Genomic DNA, 23,038 nt, shown 5'->3' with positions numbered 1-23,038 from the left:
AGAGAGAGAGAGCAAAGGAGGACAGAGAGCAAAAGAGACAGTTGAGGGACAAAAAAGGAGAGAATATGCGGTTGGAGGGGAAGGGAGGGTGAGGGAGAGGGAGAGAGAGAGCATACGTTAATCACAGTTTTACATCATCAGACTAACACTAGGACATTTCGCTGAGGGCAGACAGCCGTTCCACTGCGCCCAGTGAAAACATCCCCATATGCGGTGCGGCTCTGACTCACTGCGCTGGCTATCGGCATAACAGGGTGTAACATGAATCAGAAAGAGGCCTCGGTATTGGACTAACATCTGCATCGCGTCCCACTACAACAAAAGATGTTCTTTTTGTGGAAGATGTTTCTTAGGAGTGCAAGTGCAATTGCGGCTGACAGATATGCATAGATACCAATCCCTCCGCACTTCCAGAAGGCACAGAGGGTAAAAATAGATGTTATTTCTATAACAACAGTGATGAATCTGTAGCCTCCAGAAATTTGAGAGGAGTTTTTTTTTTATTTAATTTTATTGTGTTTTATGGATGACAAGCTCTGTGTACCCTTGATGACTTGTATATTTGCGTGGAGTACATAACAGAGGTAACGCATAACCCCCGAGCATGTTTCTGTGTCTACCGCATGCAAGAGGAAGTTCATGACCTGTATTGTCTGTGGGGGACTCTGGGCACTGTAACAATGGCTGAGGCCTGACCTTCTTGAGGATGAGATAGGACACCGAGGCGTTGGCGTCGATGATGATGGTGGCCACCTTGTCGTCACGGATCTCCTTCAGCAGCGGCGTGGGGTCCAAGTTGTCGTCCAGCATCCTGATCGACAGCGTCTCCCGCGAGATGAGGAAGCGGCGCACCAGTTCCTCCAGTCTCAGCAAGCCTGAGGTAGAAGTCAAAGCGGAGCGTGGTTGCAAGATCAGTGTCGATATCAGTGCACAAACCTCACATTTCAAAGACGTGAACTTTGCAGGAACTGCGAGAACTGTGAGAGCAGGATCGTGTTTTATTGATTGATATCCACGGCTGTCTATATATTTATTCAACAAAAAAACAGTCTGAACTCTTTTTTTTGCCTCTGCCCATTAATTTTTAATTACGACCAGCTTCGAAAAAAGCATATGTATTTATTTATTTATTTTATTTTTTATATATATTTTGACGGGAGCAAAAAAAAAAAAAAAAAAAAGCGTGTAAACCCTGTGTTGTGTAATGGTATCCATCGTGTCTTTGGTCTAGCTAGCACCTGAAGAACTGGATGTGAAACATGCGGCAGAAACCTCCTCTCCTCTTGCTTTTCTGAAAACAAGAAAAACAATCTGACAACAATTTTGCTTGAATCAAGTCTCTGTTGCAGCATATACGTGTTTTAACACAGACTGTGAGACTAAATGACTTGTTAAGTAGGGATTTTTTTTTGCATTGTACTTGCCTATAAACAGTCAGCCTATTTATGGCTTACTATATCCAATTATTCTTTGTATTTGTTTAATTTTGTCTCACTTTTTTCATTCCTTAATGACCAATAACAAGAGCTGATGATTACTATCAGTGTGCGTCAATCAAAGACAGGTTATTTGCTGGTTGAAACATGTATTTTAAAAATACATTGATTTTTTAAAAACCAAATAATGAAACTAGAGATATAAGTATTCTGTACTATGTTTTGCCATTATGTGCACTTGACGCTTTTATTGAGCTATGCTTATTCTATTCGGTCCTATTCTATTCTATTTTCTTCTATTCTGCTCTACTCCGCAAAGCCCTCGTAATTCAAAGAACAGAAGAGGGACCTGAAACTGCGGGAGGAAAAAAAAAAAAAAAGAGCAAAACACTTGAGACAATTCATCCACTTCGAGCGAATTCCTCTTGAAAAATGAGTAACACCAGTGGCAGTCAAGACTCACTTGACATACTGCATGGACTGAGCCTGAACTGGAAAGTCTACCCCGCTCCTCCCTAATTGTAATTCTATAGTAAAACACTCCTAGCTATGTAAATAAGTGTTGGGGCAGGCATCTGGGGATTGAGGGGGAGGAGAGGGGGGAGAGGTAGCACACAGGGCCCTTCAGCAGGAGAAAGGCTCTGTAAGCAGTGGGGTAATCACTGAACCAGGCCAAAACTTTAATTAGTTTGAGGAAGGAGGGGGGAAAAAATCAATGCACTTTACAGCTTCCTCTACCTCCTCCCCTCTCTCTTTCTCTCTCTCCTCCTCCCTCCACATATTCTCTTTCCACACACCAACCTCTCTATCTTTCCCGTCTTAGCCTATGCTCTAGTTACCTCCTCTCTCCCTCTTTGGATTGGATTGGATTCATTTTAAAGTTAAAATAAATGCATGCACATTTTGCTCCAGATGAGGCCCGGCACATACATTTAAATAACAATCACGGATAAAGATACAGTAAAGTCAGCGACTCATTTCCTCTGCGGTCCTCTGAAGAACAATATAATACACAAACAATGCGTACATTACATAACTACGGGTCATCACATTGGTGTCACTGGTTTTAGTCGTAGTAAAATATTTGGGCGCAGTGTCAAAAATGACACCGTGAACCCGACTCAACTTCAACATGGCCACTCTATCCTCTACAGGGAGCCATCAAAGCTCTTTAAAATGTTGGGCCATCAGGTGAGTGTGTAAGGGGAGTTTCAGCACCACTCTGATAAGCTTGTTCTGGGCTGTTACTAATCTATTGCATAGATTATTTTTTTTTCAAGATGCTCCTCTACCAGCCTGTGCGTGCATAATCAAAGTTGCACTGGACTAGAGCATTTGCCAGTGTCTTCACAACGGATACATCTAACAACCTGGATTTCCGAGATTAAAAAAAAACAAATATTATTTCATGATGGACGTGGAGTGCCATATTCTGATGAGACATTACACCGTCCAGGTTGTACAGCCAATATAATTCAGAGACTCTTTGGTGGTTATTTTAGTCCCTTGGGCTGAGATGCTGAGAACAGGAGAATTCTGGGCTCTATGTCTTTATACATCTTGCTCTTACGCTGCCGCCGTTTCCCTTTCCCAGTGCTCGGTCTCTCTTAACCGTCCCTCCCTCTCCCTCTCCTTAACCTCATCCATCTCATGAAAACTGCATAATGGAATTAGGCTCAGATGGAGCGATGTGACCCAGGCATAGAAAGAGAGAGAGAGAGGGAGAGAGAGGGATATGAAATGACCCAAAATCTCAGACTCACTCACATTTAACAGCATATCTATGGGGTGCGACTTGCAGGGGCTAAAGAGGGGAAATGACGATTTTGGTTTTAAATTACCAGCCTCGCTCCTTAAGTATGTTAAATAATCAGGGCAGCGTGGTGTGTGTCAGGGAGATGTGTGATTTCACACATTACTCGCCTCAGAAACAAAAAAGGAGGAAACATTGATTTCCCTTGAACAGTGGGGTAAACAGGATGAAAACATCAAGAGGGCTGGTGCTAAACTTTGTCTGATGTTCAACCTCTGCAGCATCAGAGCAGAGAAGCACACAGAGACGTGAACATACACAGATTTACACACAAATAAGACAAAAACCCATCGCTTATTTACAGACATATACGCAGGAGCAAACACACACACACACACACACAGACACACCTGCATGCATAAACCGCAATAGCCTCAGAGTAAAAGCACACACACACACGCAAGACACACAGGCACAAAACACATCAAACACACACATACCCAGCCACACACACCCACACAGTCGTTCAGTGTGTGGAACAAGCCTGTTGAGTGGCAGTTAGCACCTATTCTGCAGCCATGGCAACTAGCTCCATGGCGATAGATAGCGCAGCCAAGTGGGTCAGAGTCTATGAGTGTGATAACCTTGTAAAGATCACCTTCAAGCCAAATATATTACACACACACACACACACACACACACGCATGCACACAAACACACACACGCACGCACGCACAAACTCAATCTCTCCACCAGCACTGCATCTTTGGGCCAGTAACAATCATGCTGTTGCCTCTAATTCTTATGAGAGAGGAAGCTTTGTGTGTAAGACAAGGCTCTTATCCACCCATTCAGTTGATGATCAAAACTGTAAAGGATGTCTGATGTCATTTCTAAGCTGTTTTAGTTCAGTGAAATGACAAGTCCATGAGGAATTGAGCTTACTTCCAGGGACCGCAGGAAAACCGGCTAACTGTTGGGGAGTTAATGAAAGCATGGCGATCATTAAATCAATTATTCATAATGTCACAGCTTTTTGTTTGTCTAAATCTACCCTTTTTCACATTACAGCGACGAGTGTGCACAGTCTTCAGTGGTCCCATTTATTCTTTTTTGTGTTGCCCTTCAGCTCTGGTATAGTTGTTGCCTGGCTGATGTTTTGAGTCAACAGCTGCACAACAACTCGTTTCAGCCCTCAGATACGGGCAAAAACTTCAGGGGATTACTGGGTGAAAAATTAGGATTATACAATGCCCTGATGGCAGTGAGGGATAAAGAACATACCATATCCTGTATTCTAAATGCTGCGCGCTTAAATTTTACAGCCACTACCCTAACTGGCCCAATTTTTTCCTGTCATTTTCTATAGTGGAGTGCATAATAAATCAATAATGCACACTTTCAAAACAAAAACCAAGAAGAGTGGCATGGAGCGTAAGTGCTTTAAGTCTCTGTGATGTTAAAGCTCTCTGAGTGCCTGGGATGTCAAATTAAATGTCCCTTAAGTAGTCTAATACTGGGAAGCATTTTAAATAGTTATATTTATTTAATCGGTTTTGGACTACCAGCCTTTGAGGTGGACAAGAGACAGTGTGATGTAGTGTCTGAGTAACAGGGAGGCTGTAATGTGAGCCATGATCCTGAACTCTGACAGCAGAGAGAGAACTTAGTGACCAGACTGCTAAAATGAGTGTCCAACAGTGCAAAACAGTCATATCCGCCCAGATAGTGTGAATGAGCCAACACTCCCACTGAGGAATCTGCACACAAGTACGTGATGCACACACACACACACACACATACACACACACACAAACACACACGAGGTGAATGAGCTTGCACGCACAAAACCGCAGCACCCACATGCATCTAAACACATACAACAACAATGCACACCTACGCAGTCAATCATGATGTGCAAGCACACAACAGGATGCATGTGTACTCACACTCAGCCTTGGCGCAGACCAGGCTGGCTGAGGGGTAGCTGAAAGAGCGTAAGATGGCTCCTATGGCCAGACTCAGGTCCTCGTTGCTAGGGTACAGAGTCACTGAGGCAAAGCGCAGGTACGGCAAGCGAGGAGTTTCCTCTGGACCAATCTTTACATGAGGGATCTGTCAGGAGGAGAGGAGAGGAGAGACAGCAAGAGGTAAAGGAACGTCAAGAAAAGGGAGTAAAGTAAATATGTAGTGCATTACCCCACTCATACACGCAAACACACACACACACACACACACACACCATGCATGATGTACAGTGCAGTGAATAGGGAAGATCCATTAGATGAAGAGAGGATACACAGAGAAACAAGAGTGAAGGAAGATGCCAAGGAACAGAGAGAACAAAGGATAAAAGGCCATGAGAAGAAAGAAGAAACACAGATGGAAGATCTGGATGATGGTTAATTATATGAGAAGAGAATCAGTGCATGTGGGAAACACGTATCTCTTGATACTTTCTTCATGAAGGCTACATGAGTCGGAGGCGCTGGAAATCACAGAGAAAAACAAAGAAGGTAGCAGTGTGCGAGCACAGGTTTACATGGGAGGGTGTGGGTGCGTGGGTGGGTGTGTGTGTGTGTGTGTTTGTGGTGCACACTCACCTCCTTCTCTCCACATATATGACTGACAGTAGAGCCAGAGGCGGGGCTGGAGGCGGGACCTATCACAGAGACGACGCCTTTGGGTAGAATCTGACACACTGAGGAGAAAAAAGGGAAATAAACATGGAATTTACGGGCAGGGGAGTCGGCAACACACTGTCTTTGCTTTCTTTCACTTTGATGATAAAATGAAGTTGGCACTGGGGTTGCAGTTAGGGAGCTGGAAATGTTCAATGCAGCAAGACGATGCATACAGTTTCAGTTTTATTTTAACCACTGACACTACTGTAGCTGTACCATCCTGTCTCATTATAATCGGAGGGATTTTGAGATTAATAATCCAAGGAGTACAGCTGCCCCTGTACTACACACTGTTACCAGTCACTTGTTAGGGTTTTTAGCTTTCACAGATTGGTGATCTTCAATTAACAGCAGATCAGTACGTGAATTTGCATGATTAAATCATTTTACACTTGAAAATGAATGTGAGAGAAGCAATGTCATACATTTGCCTATTACAAAGACTACACAGTAGGTCAATAAAACCATACAAGCGTTGCTCAACTATTTCTTTGTGCAGTAATAGCCCAAGTCCACACGTCTCTATGATTCAATACACAATCATGCATGGATTGCACCATTCATAAGCCCGCCTGTAAAAGGAATTTCTCCAATATGTTGAGCAGACAGGCAAAGTAGTTAAAAGTCAATAGCAGGAGGTTATATGCACGGTCTGTCTTTTTCCTGACTAACTATTCAGCCCACAGTCTGTTTACTGATCAATAGCCTTGATAGCCTAACATGTCCACCCGTCAATCACAATTAGAGAAAATAGGGAGCGCTTATATCTAGTATCTGTGATTGGCAAACAGCCGTGGCAGACAGAAGTTTGATAATCCCTTGCAATTGGGGACTGAATGCAACATTTTTTTTTTTTTTTTTTTTTTGCTCTTGAACAGTATCTATTGAACATCTGCTGTGCAAAGAAAGTTTGTGTAACATCGACATGGTGAATGTGTACTTGAATCACGCCTATTAGCCAGTTAGCATATAACGGTTTGCCTTTTTTACAGTTCAGTTTGTGCCTCAGTTTTTAGGCCAAGGTTTTTCATCACAGCTTGGCTTGAGAAAATTCAACTGCTGAGGATTTTAAGTGCTTTCTTTAAAATTTAAATATCTTAAAAATAGTAATTCAAAGCCACACAATAAGCTACAAAACAAACAAACATACAATTCAGCACAAAAAGTTGTATGGTGCTTTCTGTAATTGTTGTGCAACATAGCAACAGAAAGAGTGTGTATGCCTTTCAGGGGACAGTTGTTATGCCTGAAGTAATTATTAATCAGAAAGCAGTGTTGAATGTTCTTTTTATAACTTATGTGCTCACTATGATTTCATATTGAGTTTGATAACAAAACAAACTTTCCATGCAAGAACTGTGCTGAGAGAAACAAATCCTGCCAAACATGTACAGCAGTGAACTGAGGTCAGTTCCAGTTTTGCTTTTGATACAAAACCATCTCATTTTCATCATTTTGATAGATATATTTATGAGGTGTTTGTTTCTATCTACCAACTTGATGACTTGACTGTGTTATCCTGATAATTCCAAAGTTTACTCTTTCTAACACGTTTGGTTCGTGTTTTGATTTATGCAATTAGTCTTCTTTACCCATAACCACTGGGTGTATGTGTCTCTGTGCTTTCACAAACGCTTGTGTGTGTGTGTGTGTGTGTGTGTGTGTGTGTGTGTGTGTGTGTGTGCTCACTTTGTGTTCATGTATGAATGTGAATGTGTGTGGTTGTCCACAGAAGATGTGTGTACATGCATGTGTAAATGCCTGTGTGTGTGTGTGTGTGTGTGTGTGTGTGTGTGAGAGAGAGAGAGAGAGAGAGAGAGAGAGAAAGAGAGAGAGTGTGCATGTGTGCACAACCGTGCCTCAGACAGCCGTAGCTGTAAGATGATGGGTTCTCTGATCCAGAGACCGAAAAGCCCTGCTGGCAAACAAGCCTGTCAGAGTCTCCTGCCCATCGGTCAAGGACACACACGCACACACAAGAGCCTGCAACTCAAGCATGCACACATGCACACAGCCCCTTCTCATGCACACATAGACATTTGCCAGTAGCTTGTGGCAGGGTCAGTGACCTACGATGGGAGCAGGGAATCTCTGTCTCCTCAGTGGCTGGATTCAGCAGCCGTTGTTCTGTCTTCACTGGCTGCTAGCATTCTCCTTTCATATCAATACACTTTGATGTGACACTTAACATGGCCTGATGATGCCTATATTGGTGTGTGCTGCTGACCTATATTGGTATCTTGACTCCCTGCTGTTGACGGTTTGTTTCTGCTGTCATCTGTGAAGCGGTCGGCACCAGGCTATTACCAGGCAACTGGTTTTACTGACTGGCTTAATGGCCCGTTACTGGTCTGCAATGATTCGCACAGTGATCAATAAAAGTCCCTACTGGCTCCACTCATGTGATGGAAGTGGTCTGTTATCAAGCAATTCAGTATAAGAGCCTTGTCCTGCCACAATTTAAGGGAGTGACAAAACATTTACTGGTATGAAAGCAGAACACACCAAGTTATTACCTATCTGAGGAGCGCTGTATCTATCTCTTTTTTTATATTAGGTTACAATTTTTGTAGTATACTGCTTGGGAATAAAACCTGCAATGTTTAGTTCCTTTCCAGCTCCATACTCTTCACTATTTACCCTCCCCAGTAGGTAGTGGTGGCCAATTACCAGTCAGTTTCAGTTTTTTTTTTTTTTTTGTTGCCTATGCTGGCCACACATTGAGCTTCTACTGGAGCTGATTTGTATTTTTTTCTTTTTCTTTTTTTTTTTTTTTTTTTGCTGGTTATTGTCATTCTCTGATGGTTGTATACATCCACTGTTCTTCAGCGGTGTCTGCATGCTGGCTCCACTCACTGGTGTCGGTAGTGTCGTACTGGGAGTCTTTTTGCAATTCGTAGATATCCACCTCCACGCGGGCTCGTGCAGGGCCCTCCATCACGCTGTTGATGTTCTCCCTGGCCAGTGCCAGTGCCAGCCGCTCCCCGCGCCCACACACCGACTGGTCGTCCAGGATCGCCGCTGGGGAACCAGAGGACAAGGAGGAGTGGGGTGATGGAGAGGAAGCAGAGGGGCGGCGGGTCGGACAGGGAACGATGAGAGGGTGGAGAGGAAGACAAAGCATGAGGATAAAGTGGACTGTAAGATCATTTGTCATTAATGCTCAGCTTGTGTGTGGGTGAGGACTGGGGGGGAGATCAGATGAAGGAATGGATCTTGCCTGAGTCAAATAATATTTGGTATAATAAATGATAAAAGAAACCAAACTGCTATCAAAAACTAAGGATGTGAGGTTTCTACTGGAGATATAAATGTATGCATGTCCTTGGAGAAAATAAACTCCAATCCTTAATTTTTGATAGTGTGTGGGCTTCCTTACATCATTTTCACTTGTTTTATTTAAGACCTGTATAAATAAATAGACTGATCTTGGACATCAAGTAAGGCAGGGGAGTTTCATTCTACTAAGAGTACTTTCACCTAATTATTTTGGGTACATAAATGGAGAGTAAAACAGGCCAGCAGGGTTTATTGCATTATAGCATTTGAGATATAGGAGAGTTATCAATCACAGAACAAAACTGGGTGAAAAATACTGTGCGAAACACTCTGTCAGAAGTATCTGCAAACACTTTTTGATACGATACGGGTGAGTGGGCCTGGTAAGGATAGAGGGTTGGCCACTCACCCATGCGGACGGAGGAGAGCAGGGGGGCCTGACTGAGGGAGCGCGGCGCCATGGTGACTAGCAGGAAGGAGAGGAAGTGTATCGACAGCAGCAGCGCTGGCAGAGCCGGCATCTTCTACTGCTCCTCATGGAGAACGGTCTGCTGGCTGCCTGTACCACCACCTGCAGGAGCGGAGGATGCAACACAGTCACTGAACACAATCATTGCACTTGGAATTCATTCTCGCTTTTAAAGTCCCCATAAAATGAACTTCCATTACTTTGAGCTCCCAGAAAACAGTAGGCTATATCCTCAATAGTGCACCAGTAAGCATGAATAAAAGTCTTTGAACAAGTCCACCCTTCCATCCATCCCATCAAAACAAATTGTGATTGCCTCCCTAACTGATATCCTATATTGGTTTACACCCTGGAATGATCCCCTCCCATGTTATGTCTCACCCCGACATCCTGTTATTACAGGGACTGCAGTACATCGAAGAATCAGGAAATAAATCAAGGAAGTGGTCTTTGTGCTGCAAGTGTTCAGAGGTTTTCTCAGTGCGAATCGGGACACTTGGGGAAAGGAAGGAAAGGAGGTCTGCTCTGGTGTTTATGACCGTAATATAACATAAAGAGGATCAATTTTCTAAATAAATGTGTGAATTAAAGGTCCAATTAGGGCTCTAAACATTAAAACAACAAGGTCGGCCAAAACATGAGATAAATGCGTTAATAAATGAGCAAATAAAGACGAAAATACATAGCAAATAATTAGATCACACTTGCCTAATTTATACTGGGCGTGTTGCCCAATAACAGAGGGAGCTACAACCTAATATAACCTTTATTTACATAGGAATGGTTTTAATTGCTGCTCCTTTCATTTGGCATACAATTTCCTGATGAATTGTTGGATACATGCCCTTAATACTGCTCTGAAATGATATTAGGGGTAGGGTTGAGTAAGTGAAGATAAAGTATGCTTGTGTTAGGATGATTTCAGACATAGGATGGTCCTCCACACTTGCATGGTGGTGCATGCACACACTCAAGGCTACCACACTGCAAGTACGGGCCGCCATTTTATAAGGTCTTTAACTTATTTACGTGTCCATAACCTCCAGTTTGCTTTGTCATATTTGTATGTGGAGCATACACACGGAATCGTAACAGTCATACACACACAATCAAACAAAACGGCATATACAAAACATTTTATTTTCATCCCGGGCTATGAAGATGTTCCCTGTCACATCAGAGAGGCACCCCGGTCCCCGGCATTGAGTCTGTGTAATAACAAATACACACATCTCCATTGATGTCTCCAGTGGAAAGTCCCCCGTTTAGAAGTGACAGGACTCCGCCTTGAAGAGATCTCCAGAGGAAGTTCAAAGACAACAACACCACAGCAATAAATAACTGACACACACACTGCCACACGCACTCGGGAACACTTACACATGTGCACAAATATACTGCACTTAGACACACAGAGTCGCATTGCACATACAGAGTTACTGTAAACACACGTGGGCACACACACTCACAAACAAAAATGTTTACTGTACGCACACACACTCATGCGCCACCTCTATTATTTACCCACACATACAAACATATCCTAATAGCCTCACACGCACACACACACACACACACACACACACACTTACATACAATAATCCACTGAGTGACACAGACGTGCCCTGACTGACAACATGACAAGGCAGCGCAAAAAAGATGAAGGGACGGATGAAGAGAGAAGAAGGGAGGGATGAGTGTATGACAGACACATAAGATGGTTATATGTGTGTGTATGTGTGTGGGTGGGTGTGTGTGTGTGTGTGTTGGGAAGGGGGACTGAGGATGCAGCAAATCATCGGATCACCAATCTGAGCACCAGACAGGTCTGACAGACAGTTTGAAAAATCCATCCATGACCTTCAGGTGACACCTACAGCCTTGAACTGGAGGCCTTGGAGTAGCAGAAGACTGATCTCTGACCTTGAAAAGAACATGCAGGGGTGGGACTGGGCTGGAAGTGTGTGTGTGTGTGTGTGTGACTACAGTTGTGTGTGTATCAAAGAGGTTCGCGCAGATCATGTGGATTGTTCGTCACTGTTTTGTAATCCCCACCCACTCCCCTTCCCCTCTCTTCAGCCCTTTTGCTTTGGGTTTATCATTTTATCTTTTTTTTTTTTTTTTTAACCTCGTCACTTCTCCAGCCCTTGTTTGGTTTGGCTTTGATGTTTTTACACAAAGAAAAAATGTGCATCCCTGCCCTCAAAATCTCTGTATGTCTCATGAACCAACCCATTTCCCCTTTTCTCATTTTTTTTTTTTTTTTGTCTTTTATTATCACCTCTCTCTATGTGGCTGCTGCCCCCATTTCTCCCTCTCTTCCTATGTTTCTCATTCTTTCATTTGTTGCGTCAAAGTGTGTGCATGTGTGTGCATTTGTGATACTAATGGCATACTGTCTGACCGCTGTGTGTCTCTCATTCTGGCCGCTTCGGCCCAAAGTGAACACAAGCGGTGCACTGCGTGAGAGCATGCTCGACATCTGTGAAAAACAGGCACACTGCAAGAGAGACATACATTTGTTTTTTTATAAATCACAGATGTTTGTATTCAGAGCTTTACAGTGATATATTACAATAAAGGGGCCAATATATAATACAATTTTTGAATCAAAGAGTAAAAAGTGACATGGCGTTTGACATTTGTGTGCATGTCTTTTATGTGACTCTTTATCTGTGTGTTCACAAAACTCTAATGATGTGCGCCATGCTGTCAACACCACAGTGTTCCTGTTATTAACCCATGCAAGTGAGCAGAGACGGTTATGCAAGATCTGATTATTGTGACCACACAATGAGATCACTACAGCATGCTGCTCTGTCACACTGCTCTGTGTATTGAGCAAAGCGCTCCATTTCGCCGGCTGCCACTACTGGATTCTGCTGGCTTGCCACTCAATTCGCAATTTACACTTCACCAAAGTCTGTGAGTGTGCAGTCTGGACTTGGCGGCTGTGAGTGTACAGGTCTGCATAAGTGTGTGTATGTGCATGCACGCATGTGCATTTATCCCAGGGCATGTGTGGGCACGCGCTTACCTTGTGTGTGAGTGTGATGGCGTATTGATCGAAGGCAGCTGAAGTGGCGGGCCCTCAGGTGCAGTCAATCAAAACAATGGGGAACCTGTCATGGGAACACTGCATTTCACCGGGGCCATCTGATTGGCTATTACTGGGAACCAGATTGCCATGATGACCAATAAGATTGTGACAGAGGCCAGGCCTTCAATAAGGATTGGACGGACCCGGTGCTATTTCACTGTTATTGAGAGCTATTGACAGCGCTGGAGAGAGAAGATTACTGCATCTATACTTCTATATGTCTCCAGGGTTGAGGAGGGTGGGGGGTGAAAGAGAGGAAGGAGATGAAAAGCAGTGATAGAAAGGAGGAGAATGGCTGAAAAAAAGAAGCAAAGGGGATGTGTGGAGGGGTGACGGGGTGATGATGAAATAAAGGAGCAAAATTGAATATAGAGAGAAGAGACTGAGACGTGTCTTTCAGCAGGAAGAGAGAGGGAAAATGGGAAAGATAAGGGAGAAAGTGTATGATGGTCAAAGGGAAATAAAGTGACCGAGAGAGAGAGAGAGAGAGAGAGCAAACGATGAGAACACTATTGCAGCGTTTGATCCCAAGGACTGTGAGTCTGGCTGCTGTATATGTTCTGCTGCTGTAGTACACGGCTGAGTCCCTGTAGTAGCCGGGTCTCAGTCTGCAGGGAGCTGGAGCAGCGAGAGGGCTGAGGAAAACCAGACTAGTCTGTGGCATACAGAAACACACTTCTCCTAGCCCCTGCTCTCTTTCATTCTGCACCCTGCTGTAAGTCACCCCGCATGCTGGCACCGCTGAGAAATACACAAAAGCAAAATACATAAATATCCAGGCTTGCTGTGTGTGTATGTGTGTGTGTGTGTGTGTGTGTGTGGGAGAGAGAATTGGTGTGAGAGAGAGGACATTCATTCCAGTTGGAGATTTAGCTGTTTGGTGCATGCATTCATCTTAGTGTGCGTGCATATTTGTGTCTGTATGAGTGTGTGTGTGAGTGTGTGTGAGTGTGAGTGAGACAGAGAGAGAGAGAGAGAGAGAGAAATAGGGAGTGAGAGAGAGAAGGTTTGTGCACTTGTGCTGTTTGCTATGCTGTTGTGTTTGTGTCTATGCTGGAGACTTGGCGGCTTGCTTATAGTGTCTGCAGTGCCTATTATGAAAGAGAAAAGCGTAAAATCAGAGATCTTAATTATCTAGAGAGAGCGCGCGAGGGAAGGGGGGGTGAGAGGGAGGGAGGGGAGGTGAGAGAGAGAGAGAGAGAGAGAGAGAGAGAGAGAGAGAGGAGCCCGAGTGGGAGGGAGAGAAGGAGAGAGGGAGGGAAAAAAGCAGTGAACGAGGGACCGCTATCTCGCCTACACCCCCAGGCGCAGATGAGGAGAGGATGAACAGAGAATAAGGCAGAGGAAGCAGGATGAGAGATAGGGGAGGAGAGAGAGAACAGAGGGATGCAGGGAAAGACAAAAGAACTCAGATGGAGAAAAGCAGCTTGAGGGAAGGGGGTGAGGAGAGGAGAAAAGAGGAAAGGAGAGGAAAGGGGGGGGGGGGGGGCGGGGTGTTGGTGGGGGGGCCGGCAAATCATTTGTTTTTCCCCCTCTGCCTTATTGTATGACACAAGAAAATCTGACAGTTATCATAATGGAAGGATGAATCATTCCCATAATTGAATTTGCAAGTGGAACGGCTTCAATGGCTGCGGATTTAAGAAGACTGTACCGCCAGCCATTATGGGAAGAGAAGCATTATTTTCCTCGTTCTTTTCACAATTAATAGTCATTGTTGGCTAGAGAGGGGCCTGCTGGAGACGCCTGGGCTGCTGTCACTGGATGAGCACGGTTGGGGTGTTTTACAGTGTTTGCAGGCCCCCAGACAATCTGGATGAGCGCTGCTGGATTGTTTGGTGTGTGTGTGTGTGTGTGTGTAAGAGGCTTGTGTACAAGTATTGCAGATGGGGTTACAAATAAGGAGGACCTTTCTCTAACCCCTCTTGGCTTCCTGTAGGATTAAGTGTTTATCAGTTTGGGTCCGGGACCCTAAAATGAAAAGCAGAGCATGTAAGCAGTTGCATTGACTCAGCATCTTTTGTTTCGCACCCAGTCACACTTCCTCCCTCTCCTCTTGTCCTCTTGTCTCCCCATCTCTACCTTGACATTTCCAACACTGTTTTCTTGGGGCTTTCTCTTAGCATTCAATTATTACCACAGTGATGTAGTAGGACTGGGCAATATATCAATATAATGATAATATACTGATATTGTGATGTAAGACTATACATCATCTAGGATTTTGGATATCATAATATGGCAATATGGTATAAGCGTGGTCTTTTCCTTTTTTTAAAAGCTGCATTACAATAAAGGGATGCAATATTCTGAGCTCACTAGACTGTTCTAGCTGTTTCATTATTTTTCCTTAACCTGCCTGGTCAGCATATTCACATTTCTAATGATTATTTATCAAAAATCTTTTGTGTGTGAATATTTTAGGGAAAGCACATATAGTCATCCCTAAAATTTCATCACAATATCGCTATCGAGGTAAAGTCAAAAGATATTGTGATATTTGATTTTGTCCATATTGCCCAGCCCTATGATGTAGAAGTAAGTCTGTGAAAATGAGAAGCTGGGCTCACTATGAGCATCACAAGGCGAACAACGCCAATAAAAATAAAAATCACGTGTTTTACCCTAATTTCACAAAACTTACATCAGTTTGATACTACATTCCATTATGTAAATGAAGCTATGAATTCACCTATTCAAAATTCATGCTATTCTAATAGTGTGAAGGAACTCGTTCCCCCCTTCACTGCATCCTTGGTTATTACCCTTACCTTTCAGTCTTAATGCAATGCAATCTTAATGCACTGTTGTTGTAGACCATAGATTTGAGGCATTTGAGACTATGGATAACATTTGAAGCCAAAATGATTCACTCACATCATGTTGTTCTACATATATAGCACGCGGAAATTAGATTTTTGAAAATGTTTATTTAAGTGCAAATTCTAGGTAAAAGGTTATCTGTCTTTGGCTATATGGAATGTGAAAAAAGTAAATGCTCTGTATCTCAAAACTACTCTGAATGCAAATGAAACCTTATATATCCACACATGCATTCTCCAGGTTTGGCTCTCTCAGTCTTACTCCCACTCCGTTTCCTTGGGGGTTTTTTTTATCCTGTCCTCCCTTAGCAGGGCTACAGGCGCTCTGATCTCTAATTTTCTACCTTTCTGGCCCCTCCTGTCTCTTTGTCCTCCCCAACCTCTGTATCTCTTCTCACTCAGTTTCTATTTTGCCTCCCTTCCCCAGGAACACTTTATGCCCCTGTCACTGCACTGACCTCTCTCTTCTCCCTCTCTATCTTCGCTCTCGCAGGTCACTCTCGGCCCGATGTGCTGTCTGTGTTATTGTCCCTGTCTCTAGCTCTCTCTGTTCATTGGACATGGATAAATTCTTCCTAGTGTTCTCCTTGACAAAGAGGCCCTCAGTCACTGACACCTCCTGCTTGGGGAACCACCGTGCTCCTGTGACACTGTCACATCCAAGTATGTCACACACTTGCACGCAAACATGCACACACACACACACTCACACTCACACACACACACGCACGCATGCCCTAGCAGAACACACAAACAACAAAGAAAGCACTCTCCAGGAAGGTTGAAAGGCGCCGAGCATCTGCATGCCTGTGCATATGTGTGTGTGCCTTTTGGTTTGATTTCTCCATATCTGCGTCCCTACGCGTGCCTGCATGATGCTTGTTTATACACGGCAGCAGTGAGTTCGCATTTCTGCATATGCGTGTACCCCACCCGCTGTTCGGATCAGTTTTGGAGGTGGGGTGGGGGGGTGGGGAAGGGATAGCGGGTGAAGCTCAGTGCACTGCTATCCCCAGGAGCTGTTTAAAAAAGATGTGCTGTTCAGTGTCACTAGCTGTCGACGCAGGTCCCACTTGTTGCAGCCATGGCTTATGTAAGCACGGCAGTTTAATCACAATTAGGAAGCTCTCCTTGAACTCACTCGCCCCCTGGCTTGTTTGGAGAGCTAACATTTGCATTCAGAACAAAGCCTTTGAAATGTAAGAGTGATATTATTACACACAGCGCTACAAAGAGAACAATAGCTGAGTGAGAATAGCGCTCTATCAAAATTCAAAGTCAGCGGTAGCTATCAGGCGAATGTCACTGTGTATGTGAAATGTTTTCACTCACATCTGAAGCGGTGCTAATTTGGCAACGGTCCAGGGGTGCAATGGGATCAAGGTTGCTGAAAATTAATTCATAAATCTATGTTTCAGCTGACCACTGATTCAGATCATACAGTTTCTGAAGTACAGTAAGAGAAGCTATGCTTACATTATGAAATTACTTCAGGCAAAAGTTGTGTTTGTGTATTCATTGGGGGAACAAAGGCCTCAATAAGCACAGATGTTTGTCAGAATGTAATATATCAGTGGTGAATCATTTGAAGCGGGAATGAGGACGTGGCCTTGAAATGACATGAAATACGTGAAATAGCACTGGCAGCAGCTTGCTATATGCAGCAAGGCAGACAAAGGTAGAGTGTTTGCCTTAGCACTGCCATAGCTCTCTGATGAACCGATGAACCGACTCCACACAGCTCTCCCACTTAGACGCCCACACACCACATACGCAAACACACACACACACACACACATACACACACCCAAACACACCAGCTACACACACAACTGATACATACAGATGTACACATGCATGTCCAACATTCACCCTCGTGTTTGCCCACACACACACAGGCTCACACGCGCTCGTACACACATAACACAGATTGTGGACTAAATGACTCAGATGGCATTTGCTCTCTGTGTCTCTCTGTCTCTTTCTCTCTCTCTCTCTCTCTCTCTCTCTCTCTCTCTCTCTCTCTCTGTCTCCCATTGTCAGGTTTTGCTGCCGTGGCAACAGAGTCGAGGATGAGAGGAGGAGGGAGTGGGAGTGGGGAGGAGTGTGAGGGAGAAGGAGAGAGGAGAGGGAGCGGGTGATGGAACAGGTAAATGAGAGATTGGGGAGTAAGAGCCCACTGGTCATGTGAGGCGGGGCTTTGCCGCTACTGCAGTGTGTGTCTTTTTGTGTGTGTGTGTGTGTGTGTGTGTGTGTGTGTGTGTTTGTCTGATCCACTATGTTCCAGTGGTGAGAGGCAGAAACAGAAAGAATGTGCTTGCTACGTGAGCGGGAATGAGTTTGCGTGCTGTGCATGACTCGGGTGTGTGTGTGTGTGTGTGTGTGTGTGTGTATGACTAGGACATGTTGCGTGTCCACTCGAACCGTTGTATAATTCTGTCACCCACGACTAGATCTAAAATTGGTCATCTCCGATCAGGACAAGCCATCACACTATCAGCGCTGATAGGGAGTGACTGGGAGAAGGCAGAGCGAGGGATGGAGCTAAAAAAGAGGTGCTGAGAGAAAAACACACAAAAAACAAGGGGCAACCAGGCACTGTGATGTGCTGCTGTGCGTCGAGTTTACATGTGAGGCTTTTTGGTTTGGGTTTTCATCTGCACTAATTTGCGGTGCAGAAAACAGCATGTTCAAATTTGGTTTGTTTTCAGCTGCCCCAGGCAAGAGACAAATTCTCACTGACTGCAATTCTCAGACTCAGTTGAACATCTGAAAAGGGTTTCACTCGCAACTATGCAAAACAACGATGCAAAGATCAAGATATGTAGGGCAGGACACCATTCTCATTCAGCAGCAGAATGATCAGGCCTTCTTGTGTTATTTTAGAAACAATTCGCCTATCCACCATATAATTTAAAATGCCAGGGTTAAAATTCTGTCAAAATATAGAAAATATTGCATCATATTTTTTCAGAGGATCCTCATCCCTCCTTCATTTTAAATTTTTGGCCTGTGTTTACAGTATTTATTAGAAGGAGTCTGTAATATTGGAGCAGCTCGCCATCTCAGAAACTATTACATTACATTACATCAAGTGACTATTAATGAGCCACTATAAAAGGACAATAAGGGTTTGATTAAATAATAACATTATTAAGACATGATTACCATTTTAAACACTAAATGTGCACCTAGTACTACTGTATATTACGCTGCCATTAAATATCTTTGAGTGAACAGATATGGTACGGCCCACTGGTAATTTCAATAAACAGCAGTTTTTCTATACCCCAAATAAAAATAGGGTTTAATTACTAATCACATTTTATAGGTATTTACAGGACAGTTTAACCCCCTGCTTGAGTCAAAGCCTTCTTAACATACATGTGTTCATGTAATCCGCTCATAACCTCAGTAGGTGGTGGGATAAAATCGTCTCATTTAATCAAAACAAAGCTCGCAATTACCTATTTGTTTGTTCATGTTACTCTGTCTGGCATTCTGGCTGTGCTGAAGACTTTGCCATATAAGAGAAATGGAGTTTTTTTTTTTTTTTTTTTTTTTTTTACTTTTGATCCTGCTGCTAAAATAGCTGAGGACTTTGTTTCAGTGCCAGGTGATGAGTGTCAGCAGTGAATAATGTCATGCTAGTCAAACGAGTGCCAATCTGTGTTGCGTCAGCGACAATATGAAGTCTGTCTTAACAGATAACATTAACCTTGGCCTGGAAAAATCTGACTCTTCCCAAGTTTCAAATTTAAATAGAGTACGTACAAATAAACCACACAAAATAATAAAACTAAATTAACTCAATGCAATAACATTTATTTTCCTAAATACTGTTGTAGATCAGGGAGCTTTGAAAACCATGACGAACGGGGGCATCTTGTCAGCTGCATTCGATTAGATGATTGATTGAATTATTTAAGAGCAATTTCACAGCACCGTCCATTTAAAAAGATCACAGATCAGGCAAATACGGTGAAGCGGTGAGTCTTTTTTCCCCCATTATGTTTCATGTTCAGAATAACATGGGTATGAATACAACTCATGACCCTGGTCAATGTCATTTCCTCTCTTGCCTATTATCTTTCAGCCTCCACTGTGGAATATTCAATAAACAAGAAATTACCAGGAAAATACGCTTCAGGAAAATGCCCCACTGACAAAGATGGCTTTCAAGTACGTTGATTCTGTATATTCCTAAATTATTCTTTTACTAATTAATCACTGGTCTGTTTTTTTTTTTGTTTTTTGTTTTTTTTTTTCAATTTCACTGTAAGTAGCTTATGGAGCCCATTACTACATTCACAGATATATTTTAACACTAACTGGGAAATGCTCCTTACCTTTGACCATATTCTATTACAGTAATCCCGAGGCAGTCTTATTATGGCTGCTTATTACAGACCAAAAAAATATATATATTGTTATTTATGTTATTTAAATTGCCCAGAGACAACTTGTCCAATCCAGACTGTTATTACCCTTGCTGAGAAATTCAGCTGGGTGGCTGTGATACATATTAATCATATCAAATTAGTCATATAATTAATTTTTTTTGGATTCATGGTCTAACCAGGGGTAATGGTCCATATTTATCTGATTTTTTTTCCTCTGAAAATTATGACTCTTATGTTTGGCTGAACATGTTGCATGTCTGCTAAAACATAATAATATTGTCACCCATGACTAGGTTTAAATTGGTCATCTCAGCTCCAAACGAGACTTCACTCTATTAAGGCTGACAGGGAAGGACTGGGCGAGGGGAGGGAGAGGAATGGGCAAGTTGTGCAGAAAAATTTTTTAAAAATGAATAAAACTAAAAATGGGATAACTGGGCACTGTAAGGCTGTTGTGCATATGTCAGCTGCGCATAAGCTTAAAAAGCTTTTTATTTGTGTATTCATCTGTGTTAAATTGCATTCCAGAAAAAAGCATTCCCAAATTTGGTTTGTTTTCAAATGCCCCAGGCGAGAGGCATATCGTCCTTTACTGTACCTCAGACTCAGCTGAGCATCTAAAAATGACTTCACCCACAAAGCAACACTGCTGTGGTTTTCTGAAGATTCGACTACTTAGTGTGATGAAAGAACAGAAGGTTTTGGGGGTTTTTTACCATTTGCATAACACATTTTGGAGACTACTGCTTTTTACTCTCCTTGATAAGATACAATCAGATTTCTTCATAACAGAATTGGTGTAATATAACAGAAACGCCAGCTTCTATTGACCAAATTATGTAGCGCAATGAACACAACTTCCCATATGCTGTATTCAAATTCAATATTCAATTACTTACAACCAAAAGCAATCATTAAGAATGCTGCATATTGTGGTATATTACTTACAAATTTTCAGCAACATAAAAGTATGAAAGCAGTGTTATGTGATGAATTACATTCTTTGAACAAAATACAAAGCATAGCTATACTAAAAGTAATTATTATGCGAATTAATGAAAACTCACCATCATTTACTGCAATGTGACTGAATCTGACAGCTTTCATGCTCTAATTGAATATAAAATTGCATTTCATTTAGTGGAAATCCTTGTGTCCGCATAGCATATCACCTGAATGTGGCATTACTGAAATGTTTTCAGTTCATTTTTATGAAGAAACCTGAGTGTTTCCTTTTAATTGAGACAGTTGGAGAAATGATAAGTGTAGAGACACAGACACAGAGGCTATGATGGCATTGAAGGTGAGCAAGGTACATACGATGACAGTGGCCAGGAGTCTTAAGCATAACATTGATCAGAGATGAAAAGGAAAAGGAAAAGGAAACCTGTCCAGGGTGTTTCCCCTGCCTTCTGCCCAATGAGCACTGGGATAGGCTCCAGCAACCCCCGCGACCCTTGTGGGGATAAGCGGTTTGGACAATGGATGGATGGATGGATTAAAAGGAAATCATACCTGGCAAACTATGAATAATTTGTGAGCATTTGGTCCCTGATTGTACCTTTAAGGCAATATTTAACACCTTCCACTCTAATTTTCCCTTTAAATTTTAAGTACCTTCAAAGTTAGAAAAACATTTTTTTTTATACTGTAAGACAATGTCACATACATATTCTGTATCTGCTGCTTGTGACACTTCATTGAAGTTACATCACACTTACACTGAGTGAAATACTCAAACCGAAGATCCTACTGTTTTTTGTCTGCACCATTACAACAAATAGAAAATACCTATGTCCATTTCCCTGTAATTAAAATGGTAAATGGACTGCATTTCTATAGGGCTTTTCTAAGTCTACTCACCACTTAAACAGCTTTAACAATTTTGGCTCACATTCACCCATTCACACACTGATGGTAGAGGCTGGTGCCATGCTGCCCATCAGGAGCGGTTAGGGTTTCAGTGCCTTGCTCAAGGACACTTCGACACAGTCTTTGGAGGAGCCAGGGAATCAAACCAGGAACCTTCTGATTACCAAACAACTGCTCTACCTCCTGAGCCATGCTGCCCCTAATTCCCTACAAAATATTTTGTGTCTTTGGTACCCTTGGAAATCACCTGTGGGTTTGAGCAAAGCTCAGTTATGCAGTATGCATGTGTAATGACGAACCCATCAGTGGGACCGGCAGCACTGAAGACGGTTTTTATGTCCCTTTAGGGACATCTGCAGGGCAGACTGACTACAAATCGCTGCAAACAGATTCATTCACAGTTGCTTTGTGATGATTATAACAGAAATCTGGATTCACCCACAAATCCCAAACACAGCAATACAGTTAGAAGGCCACAAAATCCATCACTGCAATAGAAATAGAGACTCCGCTAAGAGCAGAGGAGGAGGCCTGCATGATGACTGGTGTACTTTGACTTCAAGAAGCACAGAGCAGACCCTCTTTACATCACCCAGGACTGTGTGGAAACCCACATTACTGGGGACCTCTCCTGGTCTGCAAACAGCACTGAGGTTGTTAAGAAGGCACAGCAGCCACTACACTTCCTGAGAGTGGTCAGGAAAAACAAGCCAGAAAAAAGCTGCTGGTGGCCTTGTATTGCTCCTCCATCGAGAGTGTACCGGTGTACTGCATCTCAGAGTGGTACGTCGGACAGCAGACAGGAGAGCTCTTCAGAGGGTCATCAACACCGCACAGAAAATCATCGGCTGCCCTCTGCCCTCTTTGGAAGACATCTCCTGCTCCCACTTCCACACCAGAGCCAAAATATTCTAAAGGACTCTTTTCATCCTGGACACCACTGGTTTGACCTGCTGCCCCCTGGCAGGTGCTACAGGAATGTCAAAGCACAGACCACCAGACTTAAAAACAATTTCTTTCCCTAAGCCACAAGCACACTAAACTCCAATAAGCACCAAATGACCCCTCATGTGATGACTGTCTTTCTAGGGCAAACCTACTGGATCTGGCACAATAGTTACATTTATTCTGGTGCAATAATTACATTTATTCTAGTGGAATAATTACATGTATTCTAGTGGAATAATTGCATTCTTACTAGAGCAATAACTACAATTATT

At 43.0% G+C, this 23,038-nt stretch overlaps 1 protein-coding gene across 1 annotated transcript in view; it reads right to left on the bottom strand.

Annotated features, from left to right (window-relative positions):
• Positions 1-23,038, bottom strand: part of grik5 (glutamate receptor, ionotropic, kainate 5) — a 72,460-nt gene that overhangs the window by 21,140 nt on the left and 28,282 nt on the right. Inside the window, exons 2-6 of the mRNA XM_030073141.1 lie at positions 9,562-9,723; positions 8,730-8,894; positions 5,793-5,890; positions 5,139-5,304; positions 697-875 (exon numbers count right to left, since the gene is read on the bottom strand). Coding sequence (XP_029929001.1) covers positions 697-875; positions 5,139-5,304; positions 5,793-5,890; positions 8,730-8,894; positions 9,562-9,673 — 720 coding nt within the window. The 5' untranslated portion in view covers positions 9,674-9,723. The remainder of the gene's footprint in view (positions 1-696; positions 876-5,138; positions 5,305-5,792; positions 5,891-8,729; positions 8,895-9,561; positions 9,724-23,038) is intronic.

This window comes from Myripristis murdjan, chromosome 16 (genome assembly GCF_902150065.1).
Source record: "Myripristis murdjan chromosome 16, fMyrMur1.1, whole genome shotgun sequence".
NCBI classification, from domain to species: Eukaryota; Metazoa; Chordata; class Actinopteri; order Holocentriformes; family Holocentridae; genus Myripristis; species Myripristis murdjan.
The sequence above is the reverse complement of the archived record's forward strand: the minus strand, read 5'-3'. Positions and strand labels throughout refer to the sequence as shown.